Here is a 16688-nt window from a genome sequence, read left to right on the forward strand (position 1 = left end):
TGCTCAGTGTCAGCTGGAATGTGCTGTCTCATTCCAATGCATATCCAATCTCCTTTTACCTTTTCTTGCATACATTATATGTGCCATATTTGTAAACCAACTTCTGTTGGGTCTCTAGTTTAGTTTCTGCCATGCTCGCCTACTAAGTTTTCAGTTGTTAGCCATAAAGATAGATTAGATAGATAAATAGATAGATGTCATAAACACAATATGTGATATCTCACACAGACACACATGCACTTTAGTTCTGCTAGGATGCATTTAGACCATTTCCACAGGTGTTAAGAAATGTGTAACATTAATGTTGAAAAGAATTCAAGGGTTTGTCCTAAAAACTGAAGTCAGTGAATGGAAAGAAAGTAGAAATCCATTCTTAAGAAGACTTGAGCTGTATAGGAGATCAATTTTTACTCTTGCCCTCCCCAATAGTAATCCTTTTATCTAAGGTTAGCAATACATATATAAATACTGAGTTAACCCACTCAGCATTGCTGGTGAGTGGTAATATAAATAGAGTTCATTTCACTGGAAGTAAAATGAATGGCACCCATTTAACATCACACAGGAACCCAGCACTGTATATGTGAATAATGAAAGGAAGTACAATTTTCTACATATCTCCAGAACCTGAAAGTACCCATATCTGACCACATTTCCAGACTTAGCTGTTTCTTTTCATAGCAATGCCATCCTTCTAGTCACTCAGACAGGAGGGGTCAATTTTGACGTCTGCTTCACCCTTCTCCTCCTCACTATCCTTCCCCAGCCACTCACTATCCAGCCAGTAGGTTTTCAGATTACATCATACCCACTCCCAATTCTTAAATACTAGGTTAGGCTCTCTGTACTGCTTGCCTGGAGGTTAATATCACAGTCTCAACCTTGATTTCCTGCCTCCAACCTTTCAGTTCTCTAGTCTGACATCTAGGTCAGCAGTCTCACGCACATGAAGGATGATGTCACATGCATAGTACACTCCTGTGGGCAATCCCTAGACCACTTTTTCTTTCACATAAGAAGGCATATCAGAATGTAAGCAAGAGTGATATTTTAGGGATAATATTGAAGCCACTGTAATTTATAAAAGTCATAAACTTCAGTGCATATATTACTACTATTTTATACATATTTCACAACTCATTACAATAAAACACTTAGATAGAAAGTTGCTTATATAGACTACTCTTAAAGAACACAGTGCTGATCATGTTAGAGCACCAGTATCTCTCCATTCCTATTAAGTAGAATTTAAACTTCCCATTCTGCCCTTCAGGGCTCTCTGCAGTTTTGCCTTCCAAGACTTACCTCCCGTTATTTCCCTTTAAGTATGCTTTGAAGGTTAATGCTTCCAAAGAACAATTCCTGGTACTGTTGGCAAAGAGTAATCTTTTCATCTTTTGCATCTGCTCTGTAACTTCCTTTTACCCCCAAACACTTATCTGTCCTACATGGTTTTGTAGTCACTTGAATATATACCTTTACGGTGGAATAAGTGTCTTACACGATTTGGTATCTCAACATCTAGCAGTGTTTTGTAAACTGTAGATACAGTGTGCAGAATGAATGTTGAATTTTATGTTAATTATGGTCAGTAATAATCAATAGAGGCTGGTTGACAGCAACAAAGTACTGCACTCTAAAAACTGATAGTAAACTATCTCTGGCAGAGTAATACAAGGAAGTGTTCTAAATACTTATTTAGCACTCAGGAAATCCTTATTCATTCATTTATGTTTACTGCAAAATTATTTGGATAATTTTTTAGGATAATGAAGATGCTAACATTTATGAAATTAGTTGTGCTAAGCACAGCTGATTAGAAAATATCTCTCAGGGGTGCCTGGGTGGCTCAGTCGGTTAAGTGTCTGCTTTCGGCTCAGGTCACGGGTCCTCAGGATCCTGGGATCAAGCTCCACGTCCGGCTCCTTGCTCAGCAGGGAGTCTGCTTCTCCCTCTCCCTCTGCCTGCCGCTCTCCCTGCTTGTGCTCTCCCTCTCTCAAATAAATACATGAAATCTTTAAAAAAAAAAAAGAAAGAAAATATCTCTCAACTGATTGTACTTAAATAATGTAGCCAAGTATAATGCCTTAGCATTTTGAAGGCATTTAGATGTGTTTTTTCCCAGGGTCATTTCTTAATGTTTTTTTTTCTTTGTGGTGTTCTTCTAAATGGCTTACATAGTACCTGGAACATCTTCAATAAATGTGAACTATTATTATTAATATTAATGATCACAGTAAGTATTTATTTGGGGAGGCCCCAAATCAAACACACAAAGGTATGCAGGGAAAAGGACAGATATTGAAGGATTAAGCCAAAACTGTGGAATTTTAGAATTTTTCAATTGTAATAATGTTAGAATATCTCATTATTAATAAAAGTTGTCCAATAAAATTTTAGTTGTAGAATAGTAAGGATATTCTTTGACTTTCAGGGCTAGACAGGTATTTCTCTAAAAGGTACACTGCCTGTCAATAACAGAATTTAAAGCTAATCCTCTAACTTGCAAATCCAATTATTGGTATGCTTTTTCAACACATAAAATTCAAAACTACTTAACCAGTTTTATCATTTGGATTTAGAAAGGAAAAAAGTATAAAATAGAAAACCTTAATGTAAAAAAAACCTCCATTAATTAATTGTGACCTAAAACATTTTACTAAGTGTATAAAAAATAGTGTAAGACTTCCTCATTTCCATGTATTTAGTTTTCAATAGTAACAGTTTTTCCCAGGTTTCAGTCTTCCAAGATGTACTGTTCTAATTGTTTCTGAACTTTCTTTTGCATAAGGTACTGTCTATTCCAGTCTCAATGTTGTCTCTTAATTTATCCATAATGCTTTTACGGTAATATTCATTAATAGTAGAAAAACATTCAAGTCTTCATGCAAATGATTTAAATATAGCTACAAGTTTAATAAGAATGATTTGTTTCTTTATACATTTATATCTAATAAATGCTAAAAATGTGAAAGTTAGGAATATTATTTAATGACTTTATTACCAAATCAACTTTATTTTTGTATGCTGTTACTGGAGATTACTTACACATTACAACTTGAGATATAGGGACTTGATGAGCTCAGTGACTCAGAGACCGCGTGTGGCAAATTGTCAAAACCTTTGTATCTGCTTTGATGTGACAATTCATCTTTGACATGTGAATGTAAAATATAAATGTTAATCCAGTAGTGAAAAGTGACTTAGAACTGATTTCTTGCTGATCTGTGTCAGACCATATTTGAACAACTGTCATTAGAGTACTGGGTTTTCTACTTTAGTGTTTTGGATAAATGATATAAAATAGAAATAATATACTAACATTATTGCTACATGTTCCTACAGATGAAAATGATAATATTGAGATAGATACTAACGAGGAGATTCCTGAAGTCTTTGTTGTAGGAGGTGGAGATGAACTTACTAACTTAGAAAGTGACCTTGATACTCCCGGTAATTTCAAATTATATTTTACATCCTGCTGCATGGCAATCTTTATCATTTATATTTTTATTATTATCTCATCAATAATGATAATAAATTCTTTTTGTAGTTTTATTATAGCTTATGACATCACAAGCCATTTAGCTAAATCCACTTTCCATCAATTTTATGTTATTTTGTTTTAGATTTAATGTTAAAATTAGCAATAAAATTGGAATAATAAATTGTACTTTGCATACTAAAGTTTACTTTTACATTTTACATGAGACAATTTGTAAGCATTCAAAAATTGGTTTCGCATCTCGGCCTAAATATTTTGATGTGTTCTTATAAGGTATAGATGTAGTACCTATGGAATACTTCAAATGTAAACATCAACCATGGATCAAATTTTCTGACTTGGTTTAGAATTGATAGTCTTAGTTGTAATATTATTTTGCAAATTTTGTGGTTACTTTAAATATTTAAATAATACTAATAAATTAGTTTACACTACTCAATAACTAATTACAATAAGACACTTTGAAAACTGCTTATATAGACTGCTATTAAATTAATCTCATATCTTATGTCAGTAAATATTATACCAATAATCACTAAGCTATTGTTTAAAATATAAAGATACTTACTCATGGTTTAATAGATGAGTGTTCTAGATGCATTGCCTTTAGAAGTCAGCATCAGATAGCAATCCAAAGCTTTGTATACCTAAGAGGTTCCATAAATGCTTTTTGAATTAAATTCTTATAGCAATAAAAAGTGTTTGGTGATCTCTCTAGACTTAAAGGTGAGGACATGAAGTCCCTAATATTTATCTTTTCCTGTAAAAAGCTAAAGGGAGTAAGAACAGGTATTCTTCTTCCCAACCCTGGCATGCCCCTTCAGTGCTAACCTGCTTTGTTTCTTCTTCCTTTGTTTGAAATCATGCTGTTATTTCTCCAAGAAACAATCAACCGGTGTCTTCCTGACTATAAGGAGCACCCAAGAAAACCCATGCCGTTTCTCAGTAGCTCCTTCATGGTCTAGTATTAAACTATACTTTTACTAAATAGAAGTCAGCATATTTATAATTGTGCGAATCCAGGAGAATACTGATATTTGAGGAAAATTTTTAAATGTTTTACCCAAAATTGGGACTACCTTTTACTTCTTTCTATTTAAAATATAGTAGAACTTGGTAAGTTTGATTCTTTTCTTTTTGAGTAAGTTTTTTGTTGTTGCTTATCCACCCCCTCACCACAACCACCACTAAAGGTTTTATCAGAAACCAGTAACACCCCTTCCCTGCTGAGAGCATCCATAGCTACAGAATTAAGGCCTTAAGATTCAATTTATGGAAGTATAAAATCATTGTCAATAAGTGATACATATTTTCTGGTTTTGCAGTAGATTACGAAGACAGAAAAAATTAACACTTCTTAGATAAGGTGAGGGGAGTTTTCTGGTTTTAGTTCTAGCAACTTAGTGGAATACTTTAAAGGTTGGTTAATATTAGGGCTAGGGGCATCTGGCTGGCTCAGTTGGTAAAGCATGGGACTCTTAATCTCTGGGTCATGAGTTTGAGCCCCACGTTGGATGTAAAGATGAATTAACAATAAATAAATAAAACAAACTTTTTAAAAAATGGAAGAGACACTCACAATACTTCCATTCACATTAAAAAAAAAATACGTTAGGGCTAACAGGCTTGACTCTTGTACTTTTTAAAAACTCTCCTACTTTATGTATGCCAAACAAGAAAACACATCTCAGTCTTCCTATTTTTGGAGTTAACTAATATATTGTTTACAACTCTCAAGCATGCCAATAAGTCTCGGCATGTGCATAGGACAGACTTTGCAATCCAGACTATAGTTTATTTCATGGCAATAAGACATAGGAATGCAAACTGGAATCTGGAAGCACGTAGCATGTATTATGATTTTTAGCCTTTCTTTATTTTCCCCAAAATTCTTTTTTTAATATGTATATAAAAGTCATAATGTTTTAATAATAAATTGTTTAATCTTTATCTTGGTTTGACCATAGTTCATCAGATATTGTTTAAAAGAGAAGCCTGGCAATATAAACTGACCAATTTGCATGAAAGTAATGATAATAGCATTTATTAAGAGTCTTATAATTAGAAAACTTATTAATCTTTATGAAAAATATCATTCACCAAATGGTTGGCATGTCTTTTATAACCATTTTATTAAAGAGTTGCTTTGAGTGAATTTGTTTAAATGGAATTGTTTTCTGAATTATTTTATTATTAAAGATTAATGTACCTGCTAAAAAGAATTTAAAATTATTTATTTTAAAAATTATAGCTATATTTTATTTATTTTTAATGTCTATCCATATTTAATACATTCCAAAATGTGATTACTGTATTTCTGCCTTCTAATTCTAAGGTATTTTTTTAAACTTATGCACTGTTTCAATGCTGGGCATATATGTACATGCTTAAACATTGGATTCTAGCAATGTATACATGACTGAGATCATGTTAAGGACTTGTTTTAATATGGTATTATGTGTGTAAATTTAATATACTAGAAGAATTGAAACAAATAATATAACTTAAGAGTAAAATGTATTGCCTCTTTTAAATATCTACTTTGTAGATAGCTTGTTTTATTATGTATAACCTATGCAGTTACTTATATAAATGTGTACATCTAATATAGGCTTAGGTTTTCAGGTAAGCATAGCCACTATTAACTATATAGTGTAACTGAATGGACTTAAGTTATATTGACTATATTCTTTAAGGGGACTGATTTGGGGGAAAATATACATATATATGTGTATGTGTGTGTGTGTGTGTGTGTGTGTGTGTATATATATATATATATATATATATATATATATATATATATATATAAAGAATATGCTAAGAGACTAGATCTTAATTTTTCCCACCACAAAAAAAGAAATGATAATTATATGATGTGATAGAGATGATAACTAATGCTATGGTGGTAATTATATTACATTACATAAATGTATCAAGTCAGTACATTGTTCACATTAAACTTACACAATGTTATATAGCAACTGTATCTTAATTTAAAAAAATATAGGGGTGCCTGGGTGGCTCAGTCGGTTAAGCGTCTGACTCTTGATTTCGGCTCAGGTCATGATCTCAAGGTTGTGAGATTGAGCCCCTCAGTAGGCTCTGGGCTCAGCAGGGAGTCTGCTTGAGATTCTCTCCCTCTCTGTCTCTGCCCCTCCCTCCCAACATGTGTGCACGTGTGCTCGTTCTCTCTAAAAAATAAAAAATAAAATTTTTTTAAAAAGTGTTCTTCAAAAAAAAAAAGGGGGAATATAGTTAACATACCTAAAGACTACTCAGTTATACTATAGTTATATAGTATGTATTACAGTTTACATATATTTGAAGAGTTCTGCATTTGTCAGGTCTGATATGTTATTTCACAAGCCTAATGTCTTTCTTTAAAATAATAGTAATATTTTTATGATGTCCCCTAAATTGATAGCCTGCACATCTTAATGCATCTCAGTCATTCATAGTGTTTGTGTGTTTAACAGAACAAAACACTAAGTTGGTGGACTTGAAGCTAAAGAAGCTCCTAGAAGCTCAGCCACAGGTGGCAAATTCACTATCCAGTGCTGCACAGAAAGCTATAACTGAGAGCTCAGAGCAAGACATTAAGGTAAACCTTACTTGTTTAAAATATTTGACTCTGTATCTGTGTATTCTAGCTTCCACTGGCACTTTATAATCCTAAAATCAATTTTACAGATTCTTCACATTAAGATTAAGCTATAAAATTTTTTATTGAATAGCTAATCAATTAAGTAGCAATATGGTAATCAGTATTCATACACTGTTTTCCAGAGAAACTACTACTTTAAATTGATGTGTTGGTGAAAGTAGAAACTATTCTTGACTTCTATATGTATTCATATTTTACTAGGAAGAATATTGCTAAGAGAATGCCAGCATTTTTTCCTGTCATCCTCAACCTTTGACCTGTTTAGGTGAACTAGAATTAATGTTAATAACTGAAGATGATGTGTGACTGTATATAGAGATACTTGCGTGTGTTTTGTGCCAGTATGAATCTTAACTTGGGTAAGATTTTAGCCCAAATGCCACATGAGATTATTTTGATTTACACTATTTATATTATCCCCACGAAGCCATCCATCCCCCTTTTCTCACATGGCATCATTAATATTTCTGTAGCTTTAGGGCACTTCTAGTCCTGTATAACTTTTCACCCACCTGCGGACGATGGGAACTGCCCTGCTGACTGAAAGGATCTCCTTCCTCTGACACAGAGATGCTTTGAAGTCCCAAAACAATGACTTTCATTGCTTTTCCCTTATACTGTTGGTTTCTATAAATTGGTGATGAAAGTGTGTGGCATCACCAGAGGACTTCTGGTCTCTATCTTTGAACAAAAGGAAGCCTGGATAAGGTCTGATTTTTTGCGTTCAATTTAGCTTTCTGCGGTGGATTTAATGCAGAATGACGCTGGCCTAAGAATAATACAATGGATTGAAAAGGCTAACTGAATTAGTGGGTTTAGAGGAATACATTTGTAAAGTGGCAGAAGTCTCTAGTCATAAAAACGTTTCTTAAGATGGGATTTGCTGGCTAATCGCACTGATATTTTAGCACGTTGCCAGGCCTCAAAAAATTTAGCCCTGTTTGTTTATTTTGGTAAAGACTTGAGTTTTAAACTATTGGGCAATTATTATAATGATAACAGTAAGAATACACACTTTTCTTAAACAAACAAGCAAATAAATAATAGCCAAAATTGTTTCTGTCCTAGCTGCATAGCTAGTGTACTATAAGCATGATCCCAATGATAAAGATATTATATAAGTTCAAAAATAAAACAGAGGTATTTTTATTCTTAAGGTTTAATTGTCTAAATAGATGAAATTGATTTTGCTTTCTAAAAAAAAGTTCTTATGTGGTGATTTTTAAAGTTATTTCATCAAAAGGTGTGCTTTAAACAGCTTGTCCTTGTGTGAATCTTTTTGGTTAAGATTTTTTAAATGGTGCTTATAAAGAACATATAGAGTCCATCTGTTCTCTTGAAGCTTTCAGCATTGATTTGGGGTTTTATTTTTTTTTTTTTAATAAAATGCAGTTTACACATTTATAAATGAGGCATTCTGTGTTTGTGGAAAAGGATAAACTGTTACCTTCCCTTGAGGATTCTGTATCCCGGGCCTCCTTGAGGCTAGAGAATAGGCCATTGGAGGACTCCCTCATTACTGATTGTCTCAATGCAGAGGAAGGGCAAAGTCTTGGTAGCTTTTGATAACCAGTTTCAGCATTCAGCAGGCTTAGCTATTAGTCATGCATCTTAGCCTTTCCCTATTTACTTTCAAAACACTTAATAAAAATAATAAAAGATTAGGTATAAAATGAAATATTTGTTTGGTACACAGCACCTCGGTATCTGCAGCTTCCACACACCACAGTAGTTCAGTCTTCTGGGATATTTCTTGTTGATAGAACCATTTGAATTTGTTACCAGTATTAACATAGGAAGCTCTGGAAAAGATAATTGTAGTTTCCTTAGCTGTAAAGGGCTTACTTACAAATCTGGCTTTGGAAAGTTATAGCTGATGAAATGCAGTTCAGTGGGGTAGTATTATAATCCTACGTTTTAGCCTTCATCCAGCATTAGTGGTTTATCTCAATGGGCATAAAATTAGAAACTAGTTCTTCTTGTCATACAAGTCTGTGGGACTGTACAAACTGAGGGGGCAGAATAGTGGGGGAATAGAAAGAAACAACATGGCTTTTAAATGATAGATATCATTGGGAGAAGACACAGGTTTGCAGTGTCTAATTGAATCAAAGTTATCAAGAGTGATCCTCCGGCTAAACCATGTCTCCCAAAGTTTTGGTTACAGGCAACAGAACTTGTAGTTGAACTATTTAGAGCTCTTTAAAATCCTTTTTCTTTCAAAAAGTTTCTGACTTGGCATTATCTTAAACCAGTAGAAGTTGTTTTACTTATATGTAATTTCATGTTTATACAATCAAGACTGTCTTACTATGTTTTACTTTTAGAATGGCACAGAAGATCTCCGGACTGAGCGATTACAAAAAGCAGCAGAACGATTTAGAAATCCTGTTGTGTTCAGCAAGGATTCTACAGTCAGAAAAACTCAGCTTCAGTCTTTCAGTCAATATGTTGACAATAGACCAGGTAGGAACACTTTTAGAAATGTTTTCCCATCTTATGATTTAATAGTATTTAGCTTTATATATAAATATATATATATTTATATATAAAAGCTGATAATGTAAATCCACATTTCAATACACAAATATCAAGCTTTATAATAATTTTACATGTCTTTCCCCCCCCCCTTTTTTTTTAAGAGATGAAAAGGCAGAGATCAATACAGGAAGATACAAAGAAAGGAAATGAGGAGAAGGCAGCGATAACTGAAACTCAGAGGAAGCCATCAGAAGATGAAGTGCTTAATGTATATTAATTTTTTGTGTGGTTTCATGATTGCTGATAATTCCAAACTGTATGTGGAAATAGTGCCTTTATTTGTTAAAATGAGATGTTAGGTTTTTTAAGATGTCAATCTCCAGTGCATTCAAAGCAGAGTGAGAGGGGTGCACTGTTGAATTAGTCTGCAGTGTGGTGATAATTGTCAGATAAAAAAAATGAATTTTTCAGAGTTCCACAGCCCCAGCTTCCTTGAGACATTTCCATCAGGGCACTTCCCATAAAGAGATTCCAGTATTGATCTACCGGGAGGATTTTAATTATTACAATAGCAGATACCGCAGAGCTGCAGTTAGAGGGAAAAGTCACATGAGACCTGCTAGAATTTCTCAGCCAACCCATTTTGTTGGCTTGGGTTAATGGGTGTTCAACCTTTCCATTATCCAGATCAGCCGTGAATTACTAGCTGAATGATGTTTGCATTAATATAATATATATGGTAATTTCTTCACTTAATTAACGGGGAGGTTCAGCTCAGTAGGGGTATGGGCTGATCATGTGTAAAATTGATTTGTGAGGGAAATATTTGATAGACCGCAGGGAGAAAGCTGCTTTTGATGGACAGCTGCGGGACAGAAGCAGGAAGAGCAAGTTTTAACTTGAATTTTTGTCTGGAAGCATAGCTCTCTGTAGCGGTGCTACTTTTTTTTTATTATCTATATAGTTTGTGTAAAATATTTTCATTGTTTTTACTGTTAAAATAGTCTTTGTTGGGTTTTTTAATCCTTGTAAGTGCACTCAGAATTACAAATAACAAATTAGGGTCCTAAAAACTTCTTACTTTTAAGTTGTACTAAGACAGATTTTAGTATATAGAATAGCTCACTGATCTATCATGATGGAATATTTGGTATAATTTGTAAGTTGCAGAATACTTGAGTATACTATATACTTACACACTAAAGAAATCTGGTTATAAACTTTTTTACTATTTTTAACTGAGCCAGTCAGTAGAAACAATGAAGTTTATGTATTGCTTATCATTTTTGCTTTCTTATATCTTTCTTACTCATGTTGTCTTTGCAGACTACTATGTTTGTTTTGTCCCTTTGGATGAGAATGAAAAAGGTCCTTTTTGAAAATGCTCTGCTGTATGGCAGATAGATACAAAAAGCATTCACCAGGTTATTCCAGATTTTAAAATTACCATTGGCATATATTGTTATAATTTTTGTTATATTTTATATTGAGATGGGAGAATATCCATTTTTATGAATCTTTAAAAAATACAGTAACTTATTTGATATGCTATCCTGAGCAACTCTCAGTTTTATGATTTTGTAAAATATATTTCACCTTTAAGTTTGTCAGCTACCATAATCAATTTAACAGTAAGCTGGTATAAATTGAGTTCACGTGTGAATTTACTAGTTCCAAAGATACATAAATTACACATATGGTTGGATATGTTTATTGATCATGAGAATTCCAAAATATGCTCATAATTCTTAATTTTGCTTCTTGTTTAAGGAGTACTAAAAGATAATTCCTCATGGCTTCTTAGAGATTAATATGCTTCTAGGTAGGGAAGGGATTTGATAGAAGAGATTGTTCACATTTGTTTCTCTGAATACATAATGTTATAAGTGCTGATGTTAGTAGTGGTGGTGGTGAAAGTAATCACTCAAGCATTTCTTCAGTATTCCTCGGCTACTTAGGAAACTTAGTTCTAGAAATGTCACAAGGTAAGCTGGTATTCCAAAGGGAGCTATAATTAATCCATTTGTAACTATTCCATAAATAATAACCCTGCCCCCTAATGATTTAAATGTGTAATATGAAAGTAAAAATTGAGACTGTACTGGTACATTATAATAGAATTGCTACAAATAAAACTTCTAAGGATGATTTTTTAAACACAGATGACTGTAAAAGTAAAATTTCAAATTGAAATCCAAATTTGGTTAGATGAAAGATTAACCAAATCAGTCTACTAGTTGCATTAGAGCTTATGTAGCAAGGTTTGAAACCACCTGTCAAGTTAGAATTCGCAGCTACAATAATTAGTGATACATCAACAGAATGACATGTTCAAGTACAGGAGCCAGCTGGAGGGAAAACTGGAGATATTCGAAACTTCTCTTTTATCATTTTTAAAAAGTATTTTAAATAGTATGTTTACTATAAAATCAAGAAATGTGTCTCTTTAATTTTGTATTTTTGTAAGAACAAATCTGGGTGTTTTTTTTTTCAGAGTAGATACTTTAAGAATCATTTCCTTAGTAAAGCTCCATTTTTTTTTTATATTGCACATTTGAATGAAAGGTGTCATGGGTATTTGTTTTGACAGTCACCAAGGGGAAAATTATCTTCCATCCTTGTTCATGCTTAAATAACTCTGACTTTAGGGAGAATTTTTTTTCTCAGTGCTAACTTTTTAAATATGGCAAATCTGGTTGTTGAATTATAATATGAAACAGCTGAGATTTTCTCTATTTACAAAAGTTTTGTTATACATAACATATAGGAAAATTTTTTGAATCATAGGGCGTTGCTTTTTCATACTAAGGGTGATACTAACAGTGTATTTGGTTCTCTAGGTAAGTGCTTTACTAAGTGTTTGCAGAAAGGAAAAATGCAACTTACAAGTGATTTTTTTTCCTTCCTGTTTGTTCTCGTTAACAGAAAGGGTTCAAAGACACCAGTCAGTATGTTGTAGGAGAATTGGCAGCACTAGAGAATGAGCAAAAGCAAATTGACACCCGTGCCGCGCTGGTGGAGAAGCGCCTTCGCTATCTCATGGACACAGGTACGGTGCCCAATTACACTGTAAACAGTTTTGGCAAATTGAGCGTTCACAAACTCTTATAGAGTTTTGGAAGTGTGAATCTTTGAAGCCTGAATGTTCAGCAGAACTGCCTTGAAAATAAAAAGGCTGCGATTTGCAGCCACCTCTCTGGGCCCTGGTGATAAGAGTGCCTTCATGGGAAGTGATAACTCGCCCTGATACCGTGTGAGCCAGCACTATTGAACAGTGTGCTCATCCATGCAGAGTTGGAATACACATCTGTGCCTCATTGATATGCCACTGCTTAAAAAAAAAGTAAGATCTTCACTGTTCTACTGATTCATTGGGAAAAAAAAAAGATTTGGCCAGCTAAAGCCATGTACTGCATGAAACAGAGCACTATGCATAGGGGACGGCTCCATGGACTAGATCACTGAAATTTGAGAATACTATCTGGTTACTGATGCTCCACAGTTTTTTTTTTTTTTTCCCAAGAGAACAGGTTTTTAAAAGTCTGTAATAGTTTGTGTCACAGTTGCATTTGAAAGGATTAAGGTATATAGGAAGGTTTATAAAAATGGGTTAGAACAGCAAGTTAGCTCCTAACCAGAGGGTAGATTGACATTTAATGCTGATTGCCAATAGTGATTGTATAGATCTAAGTGCACAGTGAGCTACCAGAAAAAAAAAACCAGTGTATGTGTATATTTTATTTTATTTTTTTTTTTTTTTTAAAGATTTTATTTATTTATTTGAGAGAGAGAAAATGAGAGAAAGCACATGAGAGGGGGGAGAGTCAGAGGGAGAAGCAGACTCCCTGCTGAGCAGGGAGCCCGATGCAGGACCCGATCCCGGGACTCCAGGATCATGACCTGAGCCGAAGGCAGTCGCTCAACCAACTGAGCCACCCAGGCGCCCAGTGTATGTGTATATTTTAAAGGAATATATGTAATTGTTTAAAATGCTGCTCCTACAAAAGGGGTAAATATGAGAAATATATACGAATTATTCATACCAAATTAAAAGTAAATTATATTAAGAAAAAATGTCAAAATGTAAGAGTGGAAAATTCATTCCTTTAATCTAATTAACTGCTTTAATTTTATTGGCCGTGTTAAAGTTAGATTAGTAAAATAGTAAAGTAGGTTAGTAAATTAGTAATAATAGATTGGAATTCTTTCCTGAACTACTTCTTCTGTATTTGCCAAAAATATATTTACAATTAAAGAACTCCTCCAAAAATAAGCATTTATATGGGACATTGGAAAATGCCTATGTTAGTGAAATCAGAACATATTAGAACAGGAAGAGACTTCGGCTTTATCTGGCCCAGTGGGTTTCAAACTGTGTTCTGTGGAGCCCTAAAGCTTCTTCAGAGGCACCTTGGGGCTGCCAGGACAATAAGAGAGCAGAAAGCAGACAGGCGTTTGGATTTCGTACCTTACTTCAAACAGAGCAACTCCGAGTTTATTTGAAATAGCAGTCTTCTTGGAAGAGTTCATTTAAAGAAAAGGTTCTGCTTAAAATTAAAAAAAAAAAAAAAACCAACTTATTTTTTGAGAACTATTGCCTTTTTATTGTAGAGAGGAGACAGAGTTACAGGAAAAGCTCAAGGTCACACAGATCATTAAGTGGCCGACCTTGGACTAGAATTCAAGTCACCAGAACCCTCTCATACAGCATCCTTCCCACTATACTAGATTACCTAAAACATGTTTATCGTTGCCCTAACAACTTATATGTACGCTCAGTCTTATACATTTGTGTAGATTCAACAAGTATACCATAAACCAATATATTGTTTCGTATTTGTATTTTCCCTTTGTTTTCTAAGGGATTTTGAAAATTTTAGTTATGTTAGCTGTATAAAGAAATGTAAATACCCGGTAGTGTGACTTCTATACACATTTTTAAATTATTACCTTTAAATATTTTGAGGAGGCTAATTTCTTTTCTTTTTTTTAAAATTTTATTTTATTATGTTATGTTAATCACCATATATTACATCATTAGTTTTTGATGTAGTGTGAGGCTAATTTCTTTAAAACACATTCTTTCAATACCCTTTCCTCATTGTGTTGGATAAATTAGATGTTACTATAGAAGGAGCCTTGTGCCACTAGGAAAAAAGCTGGAAATTTGGTTTCCTTCCCGTTTTTCATACTTGGAGCCTGATTTATTGAAGATTCTAACCAAAACAGACTCGAGTTCTGCTTCCCATCCCACATATTACCGGTGAAGCTTTGAAGTGGCCCCATTCCACCTACTGATCATTTATATTCTGAAAGATGGTCATGGACTACAGATTGATTCTAGAATGTCCTTGGGGCTTGATTTTCCTTACTGCATAAGACAGAATCTGTTTTACACTGGGTCGGCTACTGCAGATTCAGACTAAATTTGACTTGGTTCCTCAACTTGGTAAGCTCCAGCAATTACCCTGGACTGTATTGAACCTCCTCCTCCAGACCAAATAATTGTTTCTCAAGATTTGCCTAAAGCCTCATTAGCATCTGAAGTAAGAGATAAGATGTTAGAAAGAGAAAGCATATATTCATCTTTTTCCTTTTTGAGGTTCCAATGCTTCCAAGTTTCCATTTGTTATAGTAGTTAGTACTTTTTTTCCTGATGTATTAGAGTTTTCTATGCAGTTTCTGAATCTCAGCCTCAGAATTATGCAGAGCAGATAGCATCCATATTCCTTCTATGGTGAAACTGAGGCTCGGCTAGGGAAGTGACTCATTTAAGAAGGCCTAAGTAGTAATGGCTGAGTTAGGGCTTGAACTCAAGTTTTTGGATTTTCTTGCTCTTGAGTCAGTCCTCTTTTCCCACCACCATATGTTCTTTACCGAACAAAACGTACTTCATCTGCTATTTCAATTTTTATATACTTCTAGATACTAACTATATACAAATTTCTTTATTGATTTGAAACTCACATATCACAAAATTAACCATTTTAAAGTGTACAGTTCATTAGCATTTAGTACATTCACAGTGTTACACAATCACCACCATTTCCAGAGGTTTCCATCACCCCAAACAGGAAGTCTCTACTTTTAATTAAGCAATAATTTCCAATTTTCTCCTCTTAAAATCCCCTGGAAATCCCTAATCTCCTTTCTGTCTCTAGGAATTTGCTTTATTCTAGATATTTCATGTACGTGAAATCAAACAGTAGTTGTCCTTTTGTGTCTAGCTTCTTTCACTTTATGTAATGTTTTCAAGGCTCATCCATATTGTACCATGTGCCACTACTTCATCTACTTCATTCCTTTTTAGGGTTGATAATATTCCATTGTATGTATATAACCACATTTTGTTTATTCATTCATCCACTGATGGACATTTGGGTTGTTTCCACCTTCTGGCTACTGTGAACATTGTGTACAAGCATTTCTTTGAATCCTTATTTTCAGTTCTTTGGGGTATATACCTAGGATTGGAATTGCTGGGTCATATGTTAACTCTCTAACTTTTTGAGGAAATGTACTCAATTTTAAATGGGTTGCAAAGTTTATTTAGAAGTTGATTTTGCAGAATTGAGACTACATTTTCCAGAAGAAGCACTGTTTTTTGTTTGTTTGTTTGTTTGTTTTTAATAGGCTCCATGCCCAATGTGGGGCTTGAACTCATGACCCTGAGATTGAGAGTCATATGCTCTACTGACAGAGGCAGCCAGGCACCTCCAAAAGAAGCACTGTTATTAGCATCCACAGGCCAGACAAACCCACAAAAACCGATTAATTTAAAATATCACTAGAATAATGCTAATAGTTGTCCTAGGCCTCAGTCCTCAGTTGCTACAGCTTGAGCATCTCTGGGTTTTAAGTATCAACCCCCTTTTTTTTTTTTTAAAGATTTTTTTAATTTATTTATTTGAGAGAGAGGATGAGAGGAGAGAGAGAGCACATGAGAGGGAGGAGGGTCAGAGGGAGAAGCAGACTCCCTGCTGAGCAGGGAGCCCGATGCGGGACTCGATCCTGGGACTCCAGGATCATGACCTGAGC

At 34.1% G+C, this 16688-nt stretch overlaps 1 protein-coding gene across 5 annotated transcripts in view; it reads left to right on the forward strand.

Moving 5' to 3' along the window:
• Positions 1-16688, forward strand: part of EHBP1 (EH domain binding protein 1) — a 303679-nt gene that overhangs the window by 248542 nt on the left and 38449 nt on the right. For 3 of the 5 annotated variants that reach the window (XM_081832045.1, XM_081832042.1, XM_081832041.1), the window contains 5 exons: positions 3346-3453; positions 6982-7106; positions 9497-9635; positions 9812-9918; positions 12576-12699. In XM_081832045.1, coding sequence (XP_081688171.1) covers positions 3346-3453; positions 6982-7106; positions 9497-9635; positions 9812-9918; positions 12576-12699 — 603 coding nt within the window. The remainder of the gene's footprint in view (positions 1-3345; positions 3454-6981; positions 7107-9496; positions 9636-9811; positions 9919-12575; positions 12700-16688) is intronic. The other 2 variants (XM_081832043.1, XM_081832044.1) reach the window with 1 other exon arrangement.

This window comes from Leptonychotes weddellii, chromosome 10 (genome assembly GCF_054177405.1).
Source record: "Leptonychotes weddellii isolate Sample4059 chromosome 10, ASM5417740v2, whole genome shotgun sequence".
In the NCBI taxonomy this organism is placed as follows: Eukaryota; Metazoa; Chordata; class Mammalia; order Carnivora; family Phocidae; genus Leptonychotes; species Leptonychotes weddellii.